The sequence below is a fragment of the Poecile atricapillus genome, chromosome 17 (genome assembly GCF_030490865.1).
Source record: "Poecile atricapillus isolate bPoeAtr1 chromosome 17, bPoeAtr1.hap1, whole genome shotgun sequence".
In the NCBI taxonomy this organism is placed as follows: domain Eukaryota; kingdom Metazoa; phylum Chordata; class Aves; order Passeriformes; family Paridae; genus Poecile; species Poecile atricapillus.
The window spans coordinates 7766100-7790035 of record NC_081265.1 but is presented as its reverse complement, the minus strand read 5'-3'; the positions used below and the strand labels follow the sequence as shown (position 1 = coordinate 7790035).

The 23936-nt window shown below is 55.5% G+C and overlaps 2 protein-coding genes across 2 annotated transcripts in view; both read right to left on the bottom strand.

Moving 5' to 3' along the window:
- Positions 1 to 1383: 1383 nt before the first annotated feature.
- Positions 1384 to 2635, bottom strand: LOC131585883 (GTP-binding protein Rhes-like). The gene has a single exon (XM_058852515.1). It carries the CDS (start codon positions 2485 to 2487, stop codon positions 1861 to 1863), a length of 627 nt encoding a protein of 208 aa, XP_058708498.1. The 5' UTR covers positions 2488 to 2635; the 3' UTR covers positions 1384 to 1860.
- Positions 2636 to 18409: 15774 nt separating this feature from the next.
- Positions 18410 to 23936, bottom strand: part of SEC14L1 (SEC14 like lipid binding 1) — a 41206-nt gene continuing 35679 nt past the window's right edge. Inside the window, exons 13-16 of the mRNA XM_058852187.1 lie at positions 23412 to 23546; positions 22689 to 22940; positions 21528 to 21706; positions 18410 to 21033 (exon numbers count right to left, since the gene is read on the bottom strand). Coding sequence (XP_058708170.1) covers positions 20928 to 21033; positions 21528 to 21706; positions 22689 to 22940; positions 23412 to 23546 — 672 coding nt within the window. The 3' untranslated portion in view covers positions 18410 to 20927. The remainder of the gene's footprint in view (positions 21034 to 21527; positions 21707 to 22688; positions 22941 to 23411; positions 23547 to 23936) is intronic.

Genomic DNA, 23936 nt, shown 5'->3' with positions numbered 1-23936 from the left:
CCACAGGGGCAGAGCCTTTGTCCCTCTGTCCCCTGCAGAACATCTCCCGTCCCAGGCCCCTCTAGACATGGACATAACAACAGCCCACCCTCAGAAAACCAGCTCCAGCTCAAACCTCAGCTGATCCCAGGCAATGAAACCCCTCCAGCCCCAGAGACAGGAGCAGGAGAGCAGCCACTGCAGCCTGGGCTGTTGTGCCAGCCCAGCTGGTCACAGGGCTCACTGGAGACAGATTTTCCCTGGATTCTGTGCCCCTGGACATTGCAGCAGCCCCAGCTGCCCTGGGCCATCACCATGGAGTCTCCTCCTCTACCCACTGCATCTCCTGTGCACTGGAGGCCTGGAGCAGCTGCTCTGAAGGCCAGAGCTCCTCCACCTGCTGCTCCCCTGACCCACAGGAGCTGTGAGCACCCAGGGTTACAGAAAACTCCTCTGGATAACCGGGTGCTTCAGGGCAGAGCTGAGCCAGGGCGAGCCTGGATGGATGTCTGAATGGATCCTGCTCTCCCCAGGCTTTCCCCCAAACCCCAGCTGCCCTCTCCTCCTGCCAGAGCAAGCAGAAGGGCAAATATTGCTCCTGGTGGCACCTGCCAGGCCCCTCTGCTGCCTGTCCCAGCTTTGTCCCACACCAGGCTCTGGGAGGAGGATTTTGCCCATCTGGAGGTCTCTGTGGTGGCTCTGGTGCCCACGGGAGGGGTGGCAGCAGGGTGCCCCACGAGGCTGGGCTCTCCCTGCTCCTCTGGGAAGGGGCTGCAGTCCCCAGGTGCCCCCCTCAGCTGAACATTGTAGGGCTGGGTTTGTGGGGCTGCAGACCCCAAACTGCCCATCTCCCTTGGGTCTGGATCTGGGGGGTGACTCTTTAATCCATCAAGCTTTGTTATCTCTATTTCTGCTGTGTGTGTGTGGCTGCTGAGCAGGTTAAGTGCTCATTACAGCCAGGCTGGGCTGTGTGAGGGGAGAGTAAATCAGTTCAGGACACGCTCAGCACAGCAAACACAGCTCTTCTGTGCCTCCCCCCATGCCATTTATTATCTCCTTTTAATATGCTTGTGTTTTTATTTCAGTGGGTCAGCTGTCTTTTAATGGCTGGCTGTTATTTTCTGTGCTCAGAGGTGAGAAGGTGTTTTATTGTTGGTTTCTGCTGCTTGGTAAAAACTTCAGTGTGGGTAAGTTATTAGAAAAACCATGACTCTGAATGTCCTGACACTGCCAGGGGAGGCTGGAGAGCTGGGGAGGCTCCTCCAGTGTCGGGACACTCCACATGAGGCTGGAGCACAGAGGAGGGAAGGCAAAACACAGTGGTAAAGAGCATAAAACACTGGCAGCGGACACTGCAGCACCTGAAATACAGGAGAAAGAAACCGAGACATTTTCCAGCTCCACTTTGCTACAATTTATTTATTGGGAACGCTTAAAAAAAACCAAACAGAGACAAGAGAAAACCAAAGTGATGCACAGACCATCCCATCACATGCTCTACACCAGGGACAGGCTCAGGACTGCTCGGACACTGGATGTGCTGTGGGTGCCAGAGCCGTGCCAGGAGGTTCCAGGTGCTTGGGACGAGGGGACACCGGACCTGAGTGTCCTGGGACAGCTGCAGGTGCCCACATCTGCAGAGTCCTGGCGTTTGTCCCCCCTGCCAGCTCCCCCACAGGTTTTTTGGGAATTGCCCCTCTCCCCACACCCATCCAGTGACCAGCATCCCTTCCAGCTCCCTCCTCCCTGTCACCTCCGAGCCCCTGCGCTCCTGCGGGCTGGGTGGGGAGGAGGAGGGAAGGGGTGGGAGCAGCAGGGGAGGTTTCGGCCGAGGCTGTCCCCAGCCAGCCCACCTGAGTTTGCGGCCGGTGCCTCCCCGGCTCAGCACACGGAGCAGCTGTTGGTCTTGTTCATGGGCGGCCTGAGCGCCTGCTCCTTGGGCAGCGTCTCCCTCCTCTTGCAGAGCGCGGGGCTGAGCCTGCTGGGCAGCTTGGCCTGCTGCAGCAGCTCCCTGAACACCTCCAGCACGTTCTCGTTGTCCTTGGCCGAGGTCTCCACGAAGCGGCTGTTCCAGTCCAGCTCCACCAGCGACAGCGCGTCCTCCACCGGCACCCGCCGCTCGCCACCGCTCTCCGCCTTGTTGCCCACCACCACGATGGGAGGGAACTTGTCCTCCTTCACCTCCAGGATCTCCTCCCGCAGGCTCTTGACGCTCTCGAAGGACTCGGCGTCATCCACGGCGTAGACCAGGGCGAAGGCGTCGCTGTTCTGGATGGAGAGCTTCCTCATGGCCGGGAAGGAGTAGCTGCCGCTGGTGTCCAGGATCTCCACCTTCACCGTGGCCCCACACACCTCGTACTCCTTGCTGTGCAGCTCCTCCACCGTGCGCCGGTGCTTGGGCTCGAAGGTGTCCATGAGGAAGCGGCGGATGAGCGATGTCTTCCCCACGCCGGCAGCTCCCAGGAAAACCAAGCGGACGTGGCTCTTCTCCTTCGCCACCAGGGACATGGCTGGCACGGAGGGGACGGGATGCTCTGCGGCTGGTGCTCACCCCACAGGTGTCCCTGGGTGGCTGCAGCCCCGCACGGTGTGTCCGTCTGTCCGTCCTCCCCGCGCTGACTCGGGGGAATGTTGGTGCCGCCGCTCCGCAAACTTCTCCCGCTTTGCCGAGGACTCTACAACAACGGCAGGTCCGGCGGATTTTTTTATCGCGGTTCCCCTGTGCCATGTGGCACCGAGCCGGCCAATCTCCGCTGCTGCGGGTGCCGGGGGAGGAGGAGAGCGGGGCGCTCGGGGCCAATCGGCGGAGCTCAGTCCCGGCCGGCCGCTCCATCCCCGGGAGCCCGCAGAGCCCCGGGGGCCGCTCCGTGCCCATCCCCACCCGTGGCCAGGCTCCGGCCGGGGGCTGGACACGACACCCGAGGCGTTCCCAGGGCTGGGGACTCGTCTGCAGACGGGGCTGCTGAGAACGCGCCCGAGTCTCCAGTGAAGCGCTGAAATATTCGGCTGGAGGGTGAAAATAAGCTCTCCCGTCTGTCATAAGCTCCTCGTTCCGCTGTCAGTTAGCCGGTGGTTTTGTGAAATGTTTAACCAGAGGGAGAAGTGAAATGTCCGGGAGCAGAAGCTGGGGAAGAGCGGCCCTGACCCGGGAGTGGGGTCAGAGGTGCTGCCCCACCCAGGTACTCAGCACTCACCTTCCATCCCGTGCTGGAGCTGACCCAGAAGCTGATTTATGCAGAGTGCAAACACAAAGGGAACTTGCACAGAAGTTCAAATAACTTTCTACCCTCAATTTGTGGGTGTGTGGTTTTTTTGAGTTTTAATGCAGGTTTTCTCTCCACAGCCAAGTACCAGCTCCAACATTTAGTCCTGGATGAATTTTTTCTGTTGATTCCAAACCCCTTTTCACTGGAATTATCCCTGCCTTTTAATTCTCCAGTTATTGTTACATTTTAGCCACGTTAGGAGCTTTCCCAGCTGATTTTATCATCAGGAGAGTCAAGAGATGATATCAGGATGAGCAGAGTCCTGCCCTGGGAGAAGGGAAAGGTTGGATCCCCAGCAGGGCTGACGGTGGGATTGGTGTCCCCAAGGCATCACCTGGTGCTGCACCTGCCCTCACCAGCGTGAAGCTCTTTCTGGGGACACTTCCTGAGCCACGGGGAGATCCCAAACCTCAAGGACTGAGCTGGAAGGAGCTGGGGATGCAGAAGATTTGATGGCAGGCTAAAAACCAGGAGAAGGGCTGGGTGAGCAGAGGGAGCATGAAGGAAGCGGTGATGGGGGTTTGGTGTGATCAGCAGCAGTGGAAATGAGGAACTGAGGAGAGCAAGGCAGCAGGGCAGGAGAAGTAATCTCAAGCCAGCCTTTGGAAGCTGTTTAAAGCCAAACAGCTTTTTTTTTAGTAGGAAAGAATGATTAATACCTCTTTGTGTTTGGTTTTCAAGAGAGATGAAAAGGGTTTCCCACAGTCCTTCCCAGCTGCTACAGCGAAACTCTGCAGGCTCTCAAGATGTGCTGGGGAGGCTGTGGTGCCCTTGCTGCTGCTCATTATCCCAGAATTTCATTCCAAAGGGCCTCAAAAGGTGGATCTGTTCAATCTCACAACACCCAGAGTCTCTCTCACAGGTGCAGAAATGATGCCCAAGGTGAAGGAGGAACCCATGGCAGGAGGGAATGGGAACCCAGGCTCCAAGCACCCCACCCTGGCTCTAAACCATCCCCTTTATTGCTGGCACCCAGGGAGGGAGCAATGCCATCCCTGGAGGGCTTCCAAAGCTGGGCTTGGGAAGGGGACCCAGTGCTGTGGGAGCCAGGGTCACGACTGCTGTCCTTGGTCTGGGTCATTTCTGCAGAGGTGGAAGTGTCCTGCCAGGTGTGGGCAGGGGGAAGGGCCAGCCTGGCCTCTGAGACAAAGGGCTGTGGCACTGTGGGCACACAGAGTCACACAGAGTCACACCCAGTCACACAGAGCCGGGCTCTGCATCCCCGATGATTTTTCACATCACTTGTCTCCCCTCGGTTCTCACATCTGTGCTGCTATGGTTACCGAGAGCCTGAGAGGTTTTAAATCTCCCTCAGAGCAATGGAGGATTTCAGGGTAATCTTGTTAGGAGATGAGCAATGAATATTTCCAAAGGCCTTTTGCATGGATAGCTCGTTCCCTATGAGCTTATGGCCCCTGACAGCAGGGAAAGCAAAGCACAGGGGACTGAGCAGGGAAGGGAAGAGACAGGGAAGGGTGAACACAGTCACTTGTTTTCCTCTGCAGCCCTTTGTGCTCAGACTAATGTCCCTAAATTCCCTAAATTTTCAAGGCTGGTGAGCTTGGGTCAGGTATTATCCAAAAAAAATTTTTTTTTCAGTCTGTGTTTCCCCCAGGGAAAGACTCCCAGGGACTTTATGGGCACTCGAGATGGGGACAATGATGGATGAGCCCTACAGAAAAGCTCTGTACCCTGCCCAAGTGGGGCTGAGAATGCTCGTGGGAGTGACCAGGATCCATCCCCCGTGGGATTTTGTAATCCAGGTGGAGTTTGGATCCTGCAGCCAGGGCACATGCTGCTCCCTCGGGAACTGGAGCGTGGCGGGGCAAAGCTCTGCCAGTGCTGAGCCAGAGCGTGCCCTGGGCTGTCCCCACAGGAGAGGGGACCGTGACGCCCCAGGGACAGAGGGAGCAGGGAGGGAGGGAGGGAGCAGGGAGGGAAAGGAGCCCGGAGCAGGGCAGGGAGGATGCAGGGATGACAGCAGCGTTGGGCAGGAGATGGGATGGAGCAGGAGTGGGATGTGTGGTGGGTTTGGGGCAGGTGGAGTCACACCCCCGGGTCTGGATGGTGGTGCTTGGAGATGTTTGTGGTCATCCTCACCCCAAATCCAGCCCTCTGCAGGCCCCACAGCCGTGGGGCACTCCATGGGAGGTGAGGGGTGGTCCCCAGGGTCCCAGTCAGTGTCAGGGCTCAGACAGAGCCTGGGATGCTGGATGGTCCCAGCCTGAGCACAGCCCCCATGGGCTGGGCAGCCTTTGGAGGTCAGGACAGGGCAGATTGGGTCAGAACACTGGAAAATGGTGTGTGAGCTGCTGCTTCCCACCATGTGCTGCTGGTGCAGGGACCAGGACCCCCGATCCCAGGAAAAGCCAACAGGTACAGGAGAAACCCTGGGCTCTGCTCCCCTCACAGGGTGTTGTTTGCCACAGGGAATGTGGGACAATGTGGTGCCTCTCCTGCCCCTGAACCAGCCCACAGAGCTCCACTGCTGCAGGGGCGTGAGTGAAGCTCTCCCAAAAACCATCCTGATGTCTCAATAAGCTTTGTGACATCTTTTACAAACATTGATTTTTGTTTTGCTTTTAAGCTTATGTCTGGTGCCTGAAAGTGACTGAGCGAGGGGAAATGCAGAAGAGCACAGCCCCCTTCCCACTGGCCAAGTGCTCCCCAGCCCTGCTGCCGCTCCCAGATGGGAGAAAGATGATTTGCACCTTGAGGACCAGCCCGTGCTGTGCCTGGATGTGCTCTGGGGAGCTCCTGGCTCCAGCTCGGCTCTCAGGGCTCAGAGGGAACGGCGGCTCCGATGTTCTCAGCACTGGAGCTGCTGGGGCTGGGCACGGCTCCAGCCCTGGACACGGTGCCCCAGATCAGCACACGGGGTGACACAAAGGGTGACAGCAGCCCTGGGCACATCGCTCCAGGCACTGAAGCAGCCCTGTGGAGGTGGTGATGAGCAGGCTGCAGCATTCCCAGGAGCCTGAGCCAGCTTCTGGAAGCTTCTGCAGCGCTGCCATGGGCACCCCCAGCAGGACACGGGCAGTGAGCACGGGCTGGCTGTGCGCTCCCACCCCACACCACCCTGCCCCGATAAATTCACGGTGGGTGTGAGGACAGCCGCGTTTCCAGCTGGGTTTCCCGGTGTCCCGGCTGAGAAGGAGATGGGCAGGAATGAGGAGCCCCCTGTGCACTGCCCACTGTGCCCCAGCTGCTGCCCCTCAGCACCAGCCTGCTGGGGCTGGATCATCGCTGCTGGGACGAGCCCTGGGTGGGGGGACAGGTGACACCAGGGGAGGGAGGAGAAGCTGTGGGCAGAGCCAGCCTGGGCTGTGTGAGACACAGGGAGAGACGGGGTCAGCGAGGCGGGTCCTCCCCTGCACCCGAGAGGGTTAAACCTGCCTCTCCGGAGATTAAATCCAAATGGCCTTTGATTTAGCGACAGGTGAGAGGCGAAACCCGAACCCTATAGCTCCCTCCTCCCCTCCGGAGGGGCCCGCAGCCCTCCGGGATGCATAGATGGATCAGCCCTACGTGCTGCTCCCGTCTGGAACAGCCTGGCCCCGCACGGATCCTATTCCCGGCCCGCTGGGGCCGCCCCGGGGCACCTGCGGCTCCGAGGGGGAGAGCCCTGCCTGGGGGTCCCGGGGGTGCTGGCCCTGGAGGGGTGACCCCAGCCGGGGGCAGAGCTGGGTGGGGTTTGCCCGCAGCCCCAGAGCGCTGTCAGCGGGGAGAGAGGAGACTGGGGCTGGGTTTGGGGTTTGGGGTCCTCCAGTGCCACTGAAGGGGGTGGGAGGAGGTCCCTGCTGGCATCACTCATCCCTTCAGGGGAGCTGAACCCTCCGGGCACATCCTGCAGATGCTGCTCACAGCCAGGCTCACGGAAACCTGCCCCCAGCTCAGCCCCGGGGTCACGGCTCTGGCAGCCAGTTTTAGGCACAGGGAGCTGACCCTGGCACGATGCTCTCCCCCTCTTCCCTCCTCCAGATAACCCCTTCCATGGCAAAGGGATCATCTGGGGTTTGAAACCCTTCTGTGAGCCCAGGCCCGTCTCCTGTCCAGCCCCTGTTCCCACGGACAGCCTGTACTGAAGCACCTCGGGAACAAAATCCAGTCTCCCCGTAAACAAATACCTCGCCAGGGACTAAAGGGATTTAGTGTAGCTGTTCTCAGGCTCAGAGGAGTTCCTATAACATCTCTTATCTTGCTCTGGCTGGATTATTGGCTGCAGCAAAGAGCTCGCCTCTCTTGGGGCCACCAGCACGGCTTTTCCTTGGGTGACAGGAGGTGACACAGCAGAGCTCTCAGGTCACCAGCAGATGAAATGTGTGATGCCGAGGTCTCCCACAGCCCTGAGGTGCCGAGGGGGAGCAGAGCCCCAGAGCAGCCATTCTGCAGCAGGCTGCACTGGTGCCAGAGCCTGGCTTTGCCCACTGCAGTGGCATCGAGGAGAGAAGCCCAGACCTGACAGGTGCCTTAACCTCTCCAGACAAGTATTGTCTCTCTTAACCTCTCAAGACAAATATTAGTGCTGATCTGCTCAGAGGGCCAGGAAAGCCAGTGAAGACTGATGGGGTGTTATCAGCTACACGGACAGCCAGTTTTAGCTGATTTTCTGCACGCTGCTCTGAGCCAGACTGAGCCTCCTCCACATGGGATTGAGCCCTGAGACTCCTCCATGAGGGACTGACCCCTGAACCTCCCCCTCATGGGGCTGAGCCTCCTCCTCCTCGCTGCAGCCCCAAGGCAGTGGTGCCCCTCCAGTCACCCTTGGCCACTGAGATGAAATCAGTGCAGGCAGGGACAGGAGGCTCTGGGCTGTCTGCCTGATGTTACTGTGGGCATGAAAACCCCAAATCAAGACTTTGCTGTCCTGGCTCCAGGGTATGAGAGGGGAGAGGGGAGGGAGGGGAGTCAGGAGCAGCCAGGGGAACAGGGATGCTGATGGATCAGTGAGGCTGAGTGTGAAAGAGGCATGGGGAGAAATGTTATAAAGTGTAATAGCATTCACCAGGGCAAGGCTGCAGGATGCACTTGGCCATGCATCTCTGGACAAGTCACACAAATCCTTAAGGTGAGGGATTTCCAGGAGAGAAAATGGCAAATTAGGTAAGAACATCCCTCACATACACCATGGGGTCCAAGGAACTTAAATGTGAAGAGAGGAGAGGAGCTACTCCAAAGCTCAGAGAAATCCTGGCACCCTCGAGGGATGGCTGGGGGGACTGGGGGTGCCAGGAGTGGGTATGGTGAGGGGGTCTGGTGTTGGCAGGAGTTGCCCAACAGCCCAAATTTGTGAGACAGGAGCACAGAATAGGTCCTTCACCCATCCAAGGTGCTCCTGCAGTCTGGACTGAGCCAGGATCCCTCTCTGCCAGGCTGTCCCCGAGGCTGTCAGGGACACTGCAGCCATCAGCTCAGCTCCCAGCAGCCGGGCTGTGCTCCTGCCTGGAGCAGTGCTGCCAGCCAAGCCTCCTCCTGCTGGGAGCACTGCTCCACGCCATGCAAAGCCAGACAGACATGATGCTCTCACCCTGAAAACAAACTGCTGCATTTTTTTCCCCTTTCCAGAGTGTATGAAAATGTCATTTTGTAAACATCCCCCAGTGCTCTGCCTGCCCAGGGCTGCCTGTCACCGCCCACGGGGGCCCTTCCTCACTCACTGCATGGCCTTGACTCCCTAGGCTTTCATGCCACAGTTCCCAAGTCTTTCCCCAGTGACTTATTGTCCTTAAATAACCAAATAAACTTCACATGATGGGGCAGAAGTGACCTCGGTGCTGTCCTGGATCTGAGCTGATTATTGCCACAGACACATTTATGGGCAAACTGCTTCTCCCTTTTCAGCACAGGAGCAAAGGACAGATCTAGCCAAAAGCAAGGTTAAAATAAAATGAGGTTTGCATTCATTTTACAGGGGAGTTTGATGCTCCCTGTCAATGTTCCAGGCCCCACAGTGTGGGCTGCATGACCTGTGAGCCAGGGAACGAGGTGGCAGCTCCTTGACTGAGCCTTCAGCTGTGGAGTCTCAGCATTTTGGTCTGGCTGGCCCCAAAACCTCTCATCTTTTGGGTTCAGAGGAGGAAACCTCTGTCCACCCCCAGTCCCTGCCAGCCCCTCTCTGGAGCCACTGTCACCCTAAGAGCTCCTGACAGCCGCGCTCGGGCAGCGCCGTCGCGGCTCCGCAGCCGCTGCCGGGGGCTCCGGTGCAGCCGCCGCCTGTCAGGACATCTCATGTTTGTGACATATTCCCTGTCGGGGAGGATCAGCAGCAGCCAGGCCTGGCCATGCCCAGGGGCACCACCCTGCTGAGCCCCTGCAGTGGCTCCAAGCTGCCTCCTGACTCCTGGCGTCCACAGAGCTCTCGAGCCTTTGGTTTCCCCAGGTTCTTGCTTGGGAGGAATCGAAGTGGTGTTGGAGAGCCAGACACGGCACCTTGCCCTGCTGCCTGTGGTTGGGGTCTGCTGTGGTGGGGCTCTCCCTGCCCTGAAGGATGAGCTGTGCCATGTCCCAGGTTGGCAGGACACTGCAGTCACCTGTAAACCTGCTCCAGTCCCCTCCTGTGGCTGGTAGCTCTGTGAGCAGTGACATTGGGGACTGTCCCCAGCAGGACAGGCTGCCAGCTGAGCCAGGAGTGACCACAGAATCACAGAACCATGGGGTCATGGTTGGGTGGGTTGGAACCTTACAGATCATCTCATTCCAACTTCCCACCATGGCCTCCCATGGGATCAGGTTGTGCAGGTGATGTTCTGGGACAAAAAGATGAACATAAAGTCACACTTGCAGGAGGGGGTTGGAGGGCAGGGGACAATGCCAGCATGGGGACACTGCACGAAATGGGGGCTCAGTGTCCCCTGCCTGCTGGGCTGCGAGCTGTGGTGGCTTCAGAGCTGTTCCCAAGTGCCTGGGCACAGCTCTGTGGCTCTTCCCTGGCTCTGAAGTTGGGAATGATGTGCACTTCCACCAGCCTTCATCAACACCCATCAGCCTTACCCTGCTTTGTGCTCAAATCTGGGTCTCATTTCTGTCCAGGCCAGCTTGGCCCCAAGTGACACCACAAGGGCAGGGGATGCTGCTCTAACCCTGGGACCTGGATATCTCTTCCCATCTCCCAGGCAGGGCTGTGGGTCGGGCAGGCCCTCCCCGTCCCCCTGCTTGCATTTTCCTGGTGCAGTGACTCGTGTGGGTGCTCCTGTCCCTCCCTGCAGTGCTGGGAACAATGGGCTGTATTTACCCAGTGCTGATGGATGTGGCTCCTTGTGCTGGCACTGGCCAAGTTCCTTCTGCTCTCACAGCAGGGATGTGGGAAGGGAAAAGTCACAGCCTTCAGTCCACAGCCCCATCCAGCCCTCTGGCTGAGTGCTGCAGGCTGGGCAGAGAGCTGCTAAAATCCTCTGCAGGAGCAAGGGCAAACCTCTGCACGGGCAGAGAGCTGAGGTTGTTTTCACAAGGTAAACTGAGGCAAGGAGCCCTGCTGTGTCCACCCTTCCTGGAGCAGCTTCTCTGAAGGTAAAAATAAAAGTGCAAAGCTGCAAAATGCCAACTGTTCTCTGGGCTGCAGTGGAGAGATGTCCCCAGGAGCTGGACCCCACTGCCCCTCAATGTTCCCCACTGCCCCCCAATATCCCCCAGTGCCTTGGCCTGCTGCGGGGAGCAGGGGGGACCTCTGGACCAGCTCTGTACTCATCCCCTGATCCACACTCAGCACTGGCACCTCTGGGAAATCTGCTGCAGCCTGGGGAGGACCAGAGAGATAAATTCCAGGAGTAACCTCTGAGTAACCTGGTCTGTGGAAGGTTCCTTGCCCTTGGCAGAAGGCTGGATCTAGGTGAACTTTGAATTCCTCCCCACCCAAACCAGTCTGTGGTTCCAGAAACAGGAGCTGTGCTGGGGGCTTCGGGGGCAGGCTCACACTGGTGAAGCACTGTCTTGCTATGGACAGGGAGAAAGAACCCCATGAGTGCAATAAATACAGATACAACAGGCAGAAACCCCCGGGATTTCATTTCCCAGAGCCGACTCTGTCATTCCAGCCTGCCCATCGCACGGAGAGGAGCAACCCAGTTCCTCCCAGGATCATCCTGTTTCCCAGAGCGATGTCCTGCGAGCCACTGGAGCCCGGGAGGAGGGCAGGGAGCATCCCGGGATGTGGAGAGGAGCAGGATCCCGGGATGTGGAGGGCAGGGCAGGATCCCGGGATGTGGAGAGGGGCAGGATCCCGGGATGTGGAGAGGGGCAGGATCCCGGGATGTGGAGAGGGGCAGGATCCCGGGATGTGGAGAGGGGCAGGATCCCGGGATGTGGAGAGGAGCAGGATCCCGGGATGTGGAGAGGAGCAGGATCCCGGGATGTGGAGAGGAGCAGGATCCCGGGATGTGCAGAGGGGCAGGATCCCGGGATGTGGAGAGGGGCAGGATCCCGGGATGTGGAGAGGGGCAGGATCCCGGGATGTGGAGGGCAGGGCAGGATCCCGGGATGTGGAGGGCAGGGCAGGATCCCGGGATGTGGAGAGGAGCAGGATCCCGGGATGTGGAGAGGGGCAGGATCCCGGGATGTGGAGAGGGGCAGGATCCCGGGATGTGGAGGGCAGGGCAGGATCCCGGGATGTGGAGGGCAGGGCAGGATCCCGCCGCACTCGCCGGCTCTGGTGCCGAGCTGTGACAGCCCCAGGCTCGCGTTTGGACTCGGGAGCGTGTCCCAGTGACCGAGGCTGTGTCAGGAGAGCTCACAGCCTGTCCCCACCGCCACGACCACCTCCACGGGCAGCCTCCTGCAGAGTCACGGTGAGCGGCTCAGCCCAGCCCGGCTCACGCTTGTGTTAGAGGAGAGCCATCCAGGCTGAGCCGCTCCTTCAAGGATGCTGCTGTTTGTCACTCTGTCACATCCGTGCGGCGCCGAGGCAGCGCTGTGAAGCATAAATGACACGTTCTGGCAGCTGACATCTCCAGGAAGGGTTTAGCATGGAGACAAACCGAGCCTACGGTGAGCTCATGCTCCGGAGCTGCCACCCCCCGGTGCCCAGGACGCTCCTGATGCCCAAACAGCAGCAAACAGAGGCGAGGCTTTGTCCCTGCCCCGTGTGACAGCGCCAGCGGTGCGGGGTGACCTGGCACGGCCAGATGTGTTCTGCAATCCTCTGGCTCATAAACTGGACACAGAATGTGCCCCGGTGCCGGGCAGGGGGGCACGGCTGAGCCTCAGACCCTCAGGGCTGGGATGGAGGGGTTTTGGGGCTGTGCTGTCCTGTGAGTGAGGGGTCTGCACACACCTGGGGGTGTTTGTGCACAGGGTTTGCAGAATAAAACCGTGATGGCAAAGCCAGCGCTGAGCAGAGGTGAGGCAAAGGCACCGTGCCCAGGTCGGGCTGCAGCGAGCTCCCAACCACTTCTCACTCTGCCTGCTCCCTTGTTAAAGCCACTCCCTCAGTTCTCCCCCTGTAAATGTATTTTTACACACGGGGCAGACACGGGAACTCTGCAAAGCTCATGTCTGAGGGCAGGTGTGTGTCTGCTGGGCAGCCGGGGCAGGGCTGGGGAGGGATGCTGTGGGGTTTGGGACATCTGCTTGCACAGATTGCTGTCCCTGCTCCGTGTCCCCAGGGGAAGGGCCTGCAGATGTGGCTGCCAGTTCTGCAGGACAGTCACCACAGTGCCAGGAGGGGTGGCTGGGCCCGTCTGGGGCGTCTGCCCTCACACCCTGCTGGTCCCAGGGTGGATGGGTCTGGTGGTGTCGACCACAGCCACAGGGCCACCACTGGGCTCAGGGTGCTCCAGCTCCAGCCTCCTGCTGGGTCCAGGGCAGCAGCTCCAGCCTTACCAAGATCCTGCCTCACTCCAGTGGGCAAAGCTGCTGCTTGGACCTGGAGAGGTCTCCTTGCCCCAGTGAAGGGATTTTCCCATTCCTCCCCTTTCTCAGCTCTTTGCAGCTCCCCTCAGCAGCATCCAGGGCCCAGCAGAGCGGGACAGGCAGGTGGAGAGCTGGCCCCCTCCTCCTGAGACAAGCACAGCATCAAACATCTCCAGAGAGAATTGCTCAGGCAGCTGCACCCCGCGGATGCTGCTGGTTCTGCGGGGCCCCAGGAGCTGCAGCTCTGCTGGGATGAGCAGGGGAGGGTTCTGGGTGGACTGGAGGGGCCCAGTGACCTTGCCCTGGGTGATGTCCCTGGCAGTGCTGGGCAGAGCCAGCCCTCCTGGAGGGGAGCTCACATGATCCTTCCCTGCTTCCCCTGTTCTTAAGTTCTTGTGAAGGATGAATAAACAGCCGGGAGCGTGGCTGCCCAGGGCAGCAGTGTCATCGTGCCAGTGTGTCCTGGCTGCTCTGGGGGGATGCAGGCAGGGCTGCAGAGGGGCTGCTGGGATGGGGGATGGAGAAATGGGCTCTCCCTTCCTCAGAAAATCAGGGGTTTTAGGGGAAACTGTGTGGTGGGCAACCTCCATCTGCAGCTGGCTCCTCTGTGGGGTCAGAGCTGCCCTGGGAGCCCAGAGTGACTCATGTCCAGCAAGAAAAATCTTCAGGCTGCTTTGCTTGGGTCAGCTCTGGGTGTCGATGGGTGCTGGGGTCCTGCAGGGCCCCCCACCCCCAGATGTGGCAGCTCTGTGGGGGCTGAGCCCAGGGTGGGCACATTGTGATGCCAGTGGCCAAGTGACATCCCTGGCCTGGGAGCCTTGTCCTGGCAGGTTCCTGGGCAGCCTCAGACCTGGGAACAGCGAGATTTGGAGCCAGGCAGGTGCTGCACACCCAGCTGGGGTGTGGTGAGCCTGGCAATGCCCCACTGGCACAAGCTCTGCTGGGAGAAGGTCTCTGGGAGCTGTTATGGAACATCCCTGAGTGCCTGGTGAGGGATTTCAGGGCAACCCCTGGAGCAGGCACAGCCCTGAATTCACAGCAGCCCTGTCCTGCTCTCGGGGGCAGAGGGGCTCTGCAGGATGTGGCTGGAGCAGCTGGAGCTGTGTGGCCTCTCCAGGCTGGAGGGAACAGGAGAAAGGAGGGATGCACTGCCCTGCCCATCGCTCCCAGGGCTGGGAAAGTCCCTGGGGCCTGGCAGTGACAGTGCCAGCCACAGGGACAAGAGCACGTCCTGCCCTCCCTGCTCTGCCACACACATTTTGGACCTGAGGGTCCTCCTGCCCCTTTGCTGCTGTGTCAGCACCTCCAAGAAGAGGCAGCATGTTACAACAATAAATATTATAATAAATTACTATGCGAAGGCAAAAATGCTTGAGATAAATTTTGTTTTGCTAAACAAAGGCTTCAAAAAAGAGCTTCAAGGATCTTTTTTTGGGAGAGCTTGCATTTTGAGCTTCCATCTTTTTCACTGGCCTATTCCTCTTCTCATCTCCCTGTCCCTGGTGAAATCCTGCTCACAATTAAAATTCAATGTTTGGATACAGCCCACTGCAGCTCGTGGGCCAATCCATTCTGGAGCCAAGAAATAAGCAGGATATTTTTTCACTTCTACAGCATTTCTCCCAGCAGATCCTCAAGGGTTTTCTCCAGTGCTGATTAAGTTTCTCAGGACTCTTGGGAGATGGTGACTGTTCAGGAAGGTTCTCAGCAGGGGGAGGGCAGACCCAGAGCCAGGACGGTGCCTGGAGCATCCTGGCAGGTGTGCAGGGCTGGGGTGTCCCAGCACAGCCACCCCCTGGGGCTGCTGCAGGAGCTCTGTGCTGTCCTGCTGGGGGGACAGGGGGACACACGGGGTCCCTGACCTGTTTGTGGCTCCCAGTATTGACCAGTGCTCCAGCCCCAGCTGCACAGCCAGCCCCTGGCACAAGGGACAGTGTGACAGGGACAGTGTGACAGGGACAGTGTGAGTGGGGACAGTGTGACAGGGACAGTGTGAGTGGGGATAGTGTGACAAGGACAGTGTGACAGGGACAGTGTGAGTGGGGACAGTGTGACAGGGACAGTGTGACAGGGACAGTGTCCCCGGTGGCAGCAGGGACAGTGGGGACAGTGAGTGGGGACAGTGGCAGCAGGGACAATGTGCGGGCTGCTGGCACCATCTAGTGGGGTTTGTGCTGGGACCGGCCGTGCCGCTGCCACCCGTGTCCCTGCCCTGTCCCTGGGGCACAGCCCCGGATCCCCCCGGGGGTCTCCCCCACCCTTTATCCTCAATCCTACACGCCGGGTTTGGGGGGTGGGTTTGTGCCCCACGGTACCCGAGGTGACAGAAGGTGGCTTTGGGGACACAGGGGCTGCCTGCAGAGCTGGGACTGCCCCGGACCGGCTCAGCACCACCCTGGCCTCACCCTGTTCACACCCCCATGGGGGTCTGAGGGTCAGCGGGGGACACTGGGCTGTGGGGTGACATCTGGGCGAGCCACTGACCCCACACAGCAGATCCAGACCCCGATCCTGGCCTGGGCTATGGATCTGCCCCAGCACAGCCCAGACTGGGGGAGCACACAGGGTCCCCCCTGCACTTGCTCTTTAACACGCAGCTGGGTTTTTCTGGCAAAAAATGCCATTAGGAGAAGTGGGAGTGTGCAATCCAGGGGCTGGGGGATGGCTGGGGGCTGGGGCTGCCCTGTGCCTTTTCTGTTGCAGGGTGTCTGACATCAACTCCTTTTTCTTTCCCTTTCCCTTTCCCTTTCCCTTTCCCTTTCCCTTTCCCTTTCCCTTTCCCTTTCCCTTTCCCTTTCCCTTTCCCTTTCCCTTTCCTTTCTTCCTTTCATTTTCATTTTTCCTTTCTCTTTTCTTTCTCCTTCTCCTCCTTCCTCTCCTTCATTTCCCATTTTCTTTGTGAACAGTTCAAAGCACAGTCCCCAAGTGTGGGGCTGTGCTGGGGTCACAGCAAATCCCAAACCCCATGTGAGGGATGTTGGGATCCAGGACTCCCCTCAGGCTGCCCATCCTGGGAGAACTGCCCCACTGACACAGCACGAGGGAAGGCTCCACCAGCACCAAGAAAAGCTTGAGAATTATTTATTTGTGGGATCATTAGGAGGAGGGTTGGGGGAGGCCCAGCCCTGTTTCTCCTAGTCCCTGGTTTCCCTCCTGTGCACAGGGGAATGGCCCCAAATCCGGGGTCCCTTCCCTGCTCCCCTTGGCCAGGGGACCACAGGGGACCAAGGTTGATGGCACAAAGTGGAGGAGTTCAGCAGTGGTTGCAGAGAAGGGAATAAAACAAGTTGCAAAATCCCAACCTTTTCTTTCTCGTCATCCAAACTCTTAAACCAGCATGAGTTAGCAAAATAAAACAAGTGCCTTCCTACCCTTCCAAGAAAACCCAGGAGATGGAAATTTTTTTTTTTTTTTTTTTTTTTTTTTTTTTTTAGAGCCTGAATAATAGAGCTGGCTGCTGGTGGCCTTGGAAAGCCAGCCAAACCTAACGCTTCCACACGAGGATTTGTCTCTCCCAGCAGCATTCAGCAGCCCCGGCCCTGGGAAGCGGCTGATGCTGTGCTGGCCTCACACCTTCCCCCGGAGCTGGGGATGTGGGATGGGAACCTGCCCCTGGAGCTGGGGATGTGGGATGGGAACCTTCCCCCGGAGCTGGGGATGTGGGATGGGAACCTGCCCCCGGAGCTGGGGATGTGGGATGGGAACCTTCCCCCAGAGCTGGGGATGTGGGATGGGAACCTTCCCCCAGAGCTGGGGATGTGGGATGGGCACCTTCCCCCAGAGCTGGGGATGTGGGATGGGAACCTTCCCCCAGAGCTGGGGATGTGGGATGGGAACCTTCCCCCAGAGCTGGGGATGTGGGATGGGAACCTTCCCCCAGAGTTGGGGATGTGGGAAGGGCACCTTCCCCCGGAGCTGGGGATGTGGGATGGGCACCTTCCCCTGGAGCTGGGGATGTGGGATGGGCACCTTCCCCCGGAGCTGGGGATGTGGGATGGGAACCTTCCCCTGGAGCTGGGGATGTGGGATGGGAACCTTCCCCCGGAGCTGGGGATGTGGGATGGGCACCTTCCCCTGGAGCTGGGGATGTGGGATGGGAACCTTCCCCCGGAGCTGGGGATGTGGGATGGGAACCTGCCCCTGGAGCTGGGGATGCAGGATGGGCCCGGCACGGAGGGCAGAGCCCTGTCAGACCCTGTGTCCTGCGCTGCCCGGACACTCCCAGTCACACAGCTCTGATTTCCACCACCATTTGAACTCGGTGCTGACACCGAGCATGGAATGAGCTCACCCTGTGAAGGGATGGAGGAGCAAACAGCCCTGGATGCTCCTGCAGGGACTGGGGGCTGCTGTTTGAGCAGGGCCAGCGAGCCAGGGCCAGCTCCTGCTCCAGCGGGAAAGACTCGGGAATGGCAGCTCAGGATCCTCCACTGGGAATTTATTTACAGGCTCACCGGCAAACCAAGGTTGCAGATGGAGACACCTGAAGAACAGGGAGCCCTCAGCTTTGTGGGGAGGGAGGGGAGATGCTGGTGGGGAAAAACAAAAAACAGGTGAAATTTCTTCCAGGAATTTTGCTTTGTCTCATAAAAATCCACATTAAAAAAAGCCAAAACCAAACCCAAGCCACACACTTCAACCAGACTGACACCTCTCCCAGAGGAGCTGTTTGATGCAGCCCTGGCTGCACCGTTACCACCTGCCCAGCTCTAGGCTAAGGCTCAGGTTTGTTTATTTAATTGCCATTTCAGAGAGGGGCACTGGCCACAAAGGCAGCTCCCTCACATCTCCAGGCACCACGGGACCAGCTGACCAAAGGCACCTCCCTGCACAACACCTTCTCAAGGACTGCTGCAAGGTCCTGAACAGCAGAGAGCTGGACCATTATTATGTGCTGGCACAGAAATATTGACCACATGTTAAAGCTTGAAGTAGGTCAGGCAGCCATCTGGTCTTGCTGACAGACCTCCATGACCACGGTTAAAGATTCTCATTTAGAGAAACTTCACAGCTTGCATCAGATTTGAAAGAGCAACCATAAACGTGCTGTAGCCTCTGCTCCAGCTCCAGGAATTAGAAAACCCACAGTTTGATGTTTATTGGCTCCTGTTTTAAAAATAGCTGAAGCTTAGTCTACTTCTACTAATTAAAAACCATCATTTTCTGAGTGTGACTGTCTCGGCCTCCTGCCCGAGGTGTCAGGGGTGGGGGCAGCCAAGGAGCCCCTCCCTCACCCAGCACACAGACCTGAATCCAGCACATAAAATAACCTGGAAGCTTTGCAGCAAATGAATGAAATAAAGAGACTGACCCCCTTTTTTTTTTTCCAAACAGTTCACATTTATTGATAACAATAAAAAAATCTTTTAAAGACTATCTGTATTTTATTACCAAGAATGAGGTATTATGTATACAAAACATTTACAGAATTTGATATGCAGTTCATGAGGAGGGACAGGGAAGTGAAGGACACTGATAATAGGAAAGGTGCCAACAGAAGAGTCGCTGGCTGAGAGAAAGAAGAGCAGTATCACACAAAGAAAGACCAAGGTATGGGAAATTAATTAGTTAGACTGCAGTGATCAAGTCATATTGCCACAGCACTTTGCTTACAGGAAGATTAACTATTGTTTGTCTGGAATTTTATCTCCCTGGTTTGTGCTGTCCTGTGCTTTGAGCTCTAAAAGATGTGTTGAGATCAACAGCAGGAAAAACCCAAAGTGCCACTTTTGAGCCAGCTCAAGTGAAAAACAAAAATATAGATCTTCAGACTTGAAAAGGGCCTGCAACTCAAAAAGGTTTAGAAAGCCAGACACCTGGACAGATGTGGAGTGTTGAATGGAGCAGATCCCTTACAGTTGTCAGAAGAATCACCATCTGAGAGAGAGAGAGAGAGAGAGAAAGGGACCATCTTCAGCCCTTACAGGCTGGTGAATGGGAAGGATTGCCGTGAGTGTCAGCAGGTGAACCTCACTGTGCTCCAGCTGCACTCCCTGTGCTGGGAATCCTGGTTCCTGGTGTCAGGAACTTGGGCAGAGCTCCTGTGAGCAGTGCCAGAGGATCAGGCTGTGCAGACTGGGTGGGAGCTGTGTGACACCCAAGCAGTGACCCTTGCCACTCTGGCAGCCCAGAGTAACAGCCTAACCTCCAGCTCCAGAGTCCTAAAAGAGTCCTAGAAGAGATCAGACTGGTTCAGTTTATGGAAGCTGCTCTCTGAGCACCCCTGTTACTAAAATATCTGTCAGCTCTGCCACGTGCCACAGCCAGAACGGGGCTGCAGCAGAGCTGCTGTCAGGGGTCTGTCACCTGCCTCTCCAGGCACAAAAGAGCTTCACACTGAGTTCAGAACCAGCTTTCCTCAGGCAGGGGATCCAGAATCTCGAGTGAATTTTGCTTTCCCAGTGCAACACCTCTGTAAGCTCCTCCACCACTTACCCAAGCCAGACCCTGTCCCACTTCCTAGCAGGGACTGCAGCCAACACAGAAGCTCCTTGTGCCTGCATGGACAATTTAGCTAAACCAAGGGTAAGGAAAGATCAAGAAGGATCAAACTGTGCAAATCCTGCTGCATTTCAGACCAAAATCTTCTCTGCCCCACTGCCAGGTGTGCTCTGTATATGTGTGACAGTCCAGTCTTTGGAGCCTTTTGCTGTGCATAGAGAGGGCACCAGAGGGAAGAACATCTGAACAGAGTTCAGCAAGGGTCCAACTTGGGCCTGGCAATCAGGGACAGAATCACAAATGGCAGATCACCTGTGGCAGTAGTGAAAATGGTGGAGAAAATCCTTAGAGTAACTTCTGTATCACTCAGAGGGAAGATCCCTGTGCTCCCTGCCCACATGAAGGGTGACCAGAACTGAGGTGTTCCATTTCTGCCAGGCACAGGGAAGGACAGGAGGCTCCAGGGAGGGAGAAGTGCTCAGGAAGGATGGAAGCCACACATCCTTCAGATAGATGAAGCAAGCTGAAGCTCTGCATAAATTCCTGACAAGAAGAGAATCTCAGTAAAATCCATTTGCCTGGAATGCACTAAGGAAGCAGAGTGAAGCTCCAGCACAGAGCTGGGAACAAAAGCTCAGAGCAGCTCTGGATGAGCCCAGCGTGACACAGTGAGGGAGAGCCTCTCTCTGCCTCTCTCTCCACAGTGCTCCATGCACAAATCCAAGGAAAGGACAAATTGCTTTAACCCAGCAAGACCCAGAGCTCAAATTCCCCAGAAATGTGCTCATACAAAAGGTATATTCAGTGTTCCAGCCTGGCCACAGCTCTGTGGGCATGCTTTGAAAAAAACGGACTCACAAAGTCAAGTATCCAGCAACTGCTGTTCTTTGTCTCGGACATCATTAGTGGCAATGGGAGAACAGTTTGCAGCACTGGAAGATCACAGGGGATTTCTCAGGATGGAAGGAATGTCCTGACAGGAGACTTGCAGTTGATCTCTAATGCACTACGGAGCATTTTTGGTAGGGTTTTTCTTTTTTGCTTCTTAACATCTATACAGTTTTTTTTAAAAAAATCATTCTTAACTGATGCACTGGTTGTTTTTCCTTGTCAGTAAGAGCCCTTGTGTTCAGAGTTAGGATTTGTGCAAGCACACTTGCAAAAATATTTATGGCTGAGTTAGGAAAAAGGGTTAAAGTTAAGAGACAAGCTGTTGGATCTAACAAAGACCAAAACCACTAAGTGTAAAATTCAAACAGCTACTTTACTATCTATAAAAGGTTTTTTGGGGTGGGGTTTTTTTTTGCACAATTGCCAGTTGAATATGCTGTATTGCAGTCAGCTGCCACGGGCGAGGGTCCAGCCGTCACATCCATTTGCTTTTCAGCTGTCGTGGCACTACCTGGAAATCATGGAGCTGGAATGGGACTGGCTAGAGGAGGTGGTGGCAGCACTGAGCTGGGAGAATCCACTGTGGCTTGATTCAAGGCTGGTCATAGATCCCCTGCAGAAAAAAAAAAAGAAGAAAGCAGTTTGAAGCTTCAGATCACAGGAATATTTTGATTTCTGCTCTATATCTATACTGTATTTGTTCACATACTGAATAAAAAGCAAGTAACAGTTTGGTGCAGATACTCAAAAGCTTTTCTGCCTCAGCACATAAAGTAATGAAGACACTGCACCTCCTTCAAAAACCAGATGCTGTTCAAAGAGAAGGGGATTTAAATTCAGTCAAGAAAATGGCAGAAAATTAAATTCAACAACTGGAATTTGAATTGCACTTCCTTCTACATTACAACCTGCCAAGCCAAACAAACTTAAAGCACAGCCAAGTGATATTACCACCAGACAACTAATTAACCCCTTTCATACATTAGTCACCCTCAGTGCAACTTTTTAAGGCACTCACAATTTACTTGTATTAAGTGAAGCTGACATTGACTCGATCATCCAAATAATCAGAAAGGTTTGAGATTGGCTGCCCTTGGCCAGACTTACCTGAAATCTTCAGATCCTATCACTTCTGTATAGTACATCACTTTACATTTGTGAGAGGACACCTGTAGAGATGCCAGCACATCATCCACACGAGGCAGGTTGGTTGTAGCACAGGCAGGCATGCTGTGGAATTTCCACTGTAAAATGTAAAAGCCAGGCCACCTGGTCACGTGGGAGCCCTGCAAGCAGATACAACAAAAATCAAAATTTAACCTGGTTAACAGAGATTTGTAGGTTTGACATTTCTTTTTCAAGCTTAGAAAAAGTGCCTGCATGCCCAGAATTTTTGCCCAGTGCCAATATTTCAGCTCCTGAGACAAATGGCAGTGCTGGGAGACTCTCCCCACATAACATCCTTATCAAACCTGGGATGGAACAGCAGCAGTTCCTCCAGCTTTTCGACAGTGTTAAGGGGTTAGGATTTAATATGCTGAAAGGACAAGTTCTGCTTTACAACAACATCCATTTTTTCATTTATTTTCATTCACAGCTGTCCTTTGAGACAGTGAAAAAAGCAGTTAAGGCTTCTGCCTCACAGTTCAAGAGGTCACTGCCCATATTTCTAGTTTAACACTTCCATCTTGGTGACTAAAGGAGCTGCTTTTTCAGAGGCTGTTTGACTCATTCCAAGGCAGCAGGAACAGCAGTGGCAGTGTGTGACTGTAAACATCCTGCATGTTACATCAAACTTGGAATGAAAGGACAGGTTGTAAATGGCATAAAAAGGCCTTCAGGAGCTTTGGCCATTGGGAGTTCTTACACTGCCCATTAGAGGGCAAACACACTGAAGCTCAGACTTGATTTCCAGCCTTCTCTCATTACTGAGGGCAGGCACTGTGATATTCCTCAAACAGAGTATTTGCTACAGTAAATAACTGTCAGAATTACAGCACAAAGCATGTTTAGCCACTTTCTGGATGTGCATTTTAGGTGCCTCCCCATGTTCCTTGCTGATCAGTCACTAGCAGACTGATGCAGCTTCCCCTCCTAGGTAAATCCCATCCCTGCTCTGTGCAGCACTCAGGCTGGAGCAGCAGCTGAAATGCTGGCCAAAATGAAGCAGGCAGCCCAGCAGTGAGTCAGCACTCAGCCATCAGTGCTGTGAGCAAGAGCAGGCAGCCTGGGCTCCATCTGCCCCCACAGAGGCTCTGCCTCGCTCACCTGCACACTCTCCCCTTCTTTGCAGATCAGGGGAGACTCCACCATGCTGTAGTCACGCCCCAACTGCCAGACTTTGTCTATCAACTGGACGTTGTTCCCACCAGGAGATGTAATACTGTGAGCTCCCAGAGAGTCCTTTTTGGGAGGCTGTGGGGCTCTTTTGGAATGGAAGATGTTAAAAACGATGTCGCCCTTGCACACGTCAAAATCCCATGTGATCACTGACGAGGCATCCACGATCTGGATGAGAACCTGAGGCAGGAAAGACACATTAGACAACAGCTCAGTAAAGGCAAACTCCTACAGAAAAGATAGACAAAGAACAGAGCTTTTTTGTTGCTGGGCTTAGTTTCTACTATTAAGAAGGCTTTTTAATAGTTGAAAAAAGGAATTGCAGATACAAATTCCCCCCTGCTGGGGTGTCTATTCTAAAACATGTCTTTCAGAAGCTTTCAAGCAGCTTCTGTGAGAATTTTGCTTGCTTTGCTTAGAAGAATACGGCTTTGAATAGAATGAAAACCAGTGATATTCTCTAAATGGCAACAAAATAACAGGAGGAACAATCACAAACTTCAGCTACTAAAGCACCACCATGCACCAGCTCCAGAAGGTGGAAGCACAGGAACAAAATAAACAAGAAATAAACCATTCCCAGGCCAAGAGACCGAGCTCAGAGCAGAGGGCTGAGATGAAAATGAGAGCAAAGGGCAGCTGGAGCTGTACCTCATGGGGAGCTCCTTTGAAGACACTTGCAGACTGGTAGATTGTTTCAGTCCAAAGCTTGATGTCTTCATTTTCCAACTCTTCTGCTGTCCGGTAGAGGGACTTGGGAACCAGCCCACCCTCTGGTACTTCACACTAAAACCAAAAAAACATTAAAAATTATCTCCTGTGACTATTCTCTCATGTTCTCTGCCTTCCAGCTTCAGAAACAAACATTCAGTAATACTCTGGAGAAGGGAACAGCCTGAAAGTAATTTTATAGCTTGTACATGATACATATGTAATTCTTTTTACAATGATCTGGGTGAGGTGTTTGCAGAACTGCACACCAGGGGAACAGATTTTGTACATACACAATAGCCAGCATCCCAGAAAGGGACTGTGCAAAGGCTGAAATTATCATTTACACCACCTTACACTGAAGAAAGATGGGAGGCACTTCAGAATCCTGAGGGAAGTGGCAATAGTGACTAAGTGTGAAAAACAGAGCTACAGAGACCTGAAAGAATGGGGGTAGCTAAATTT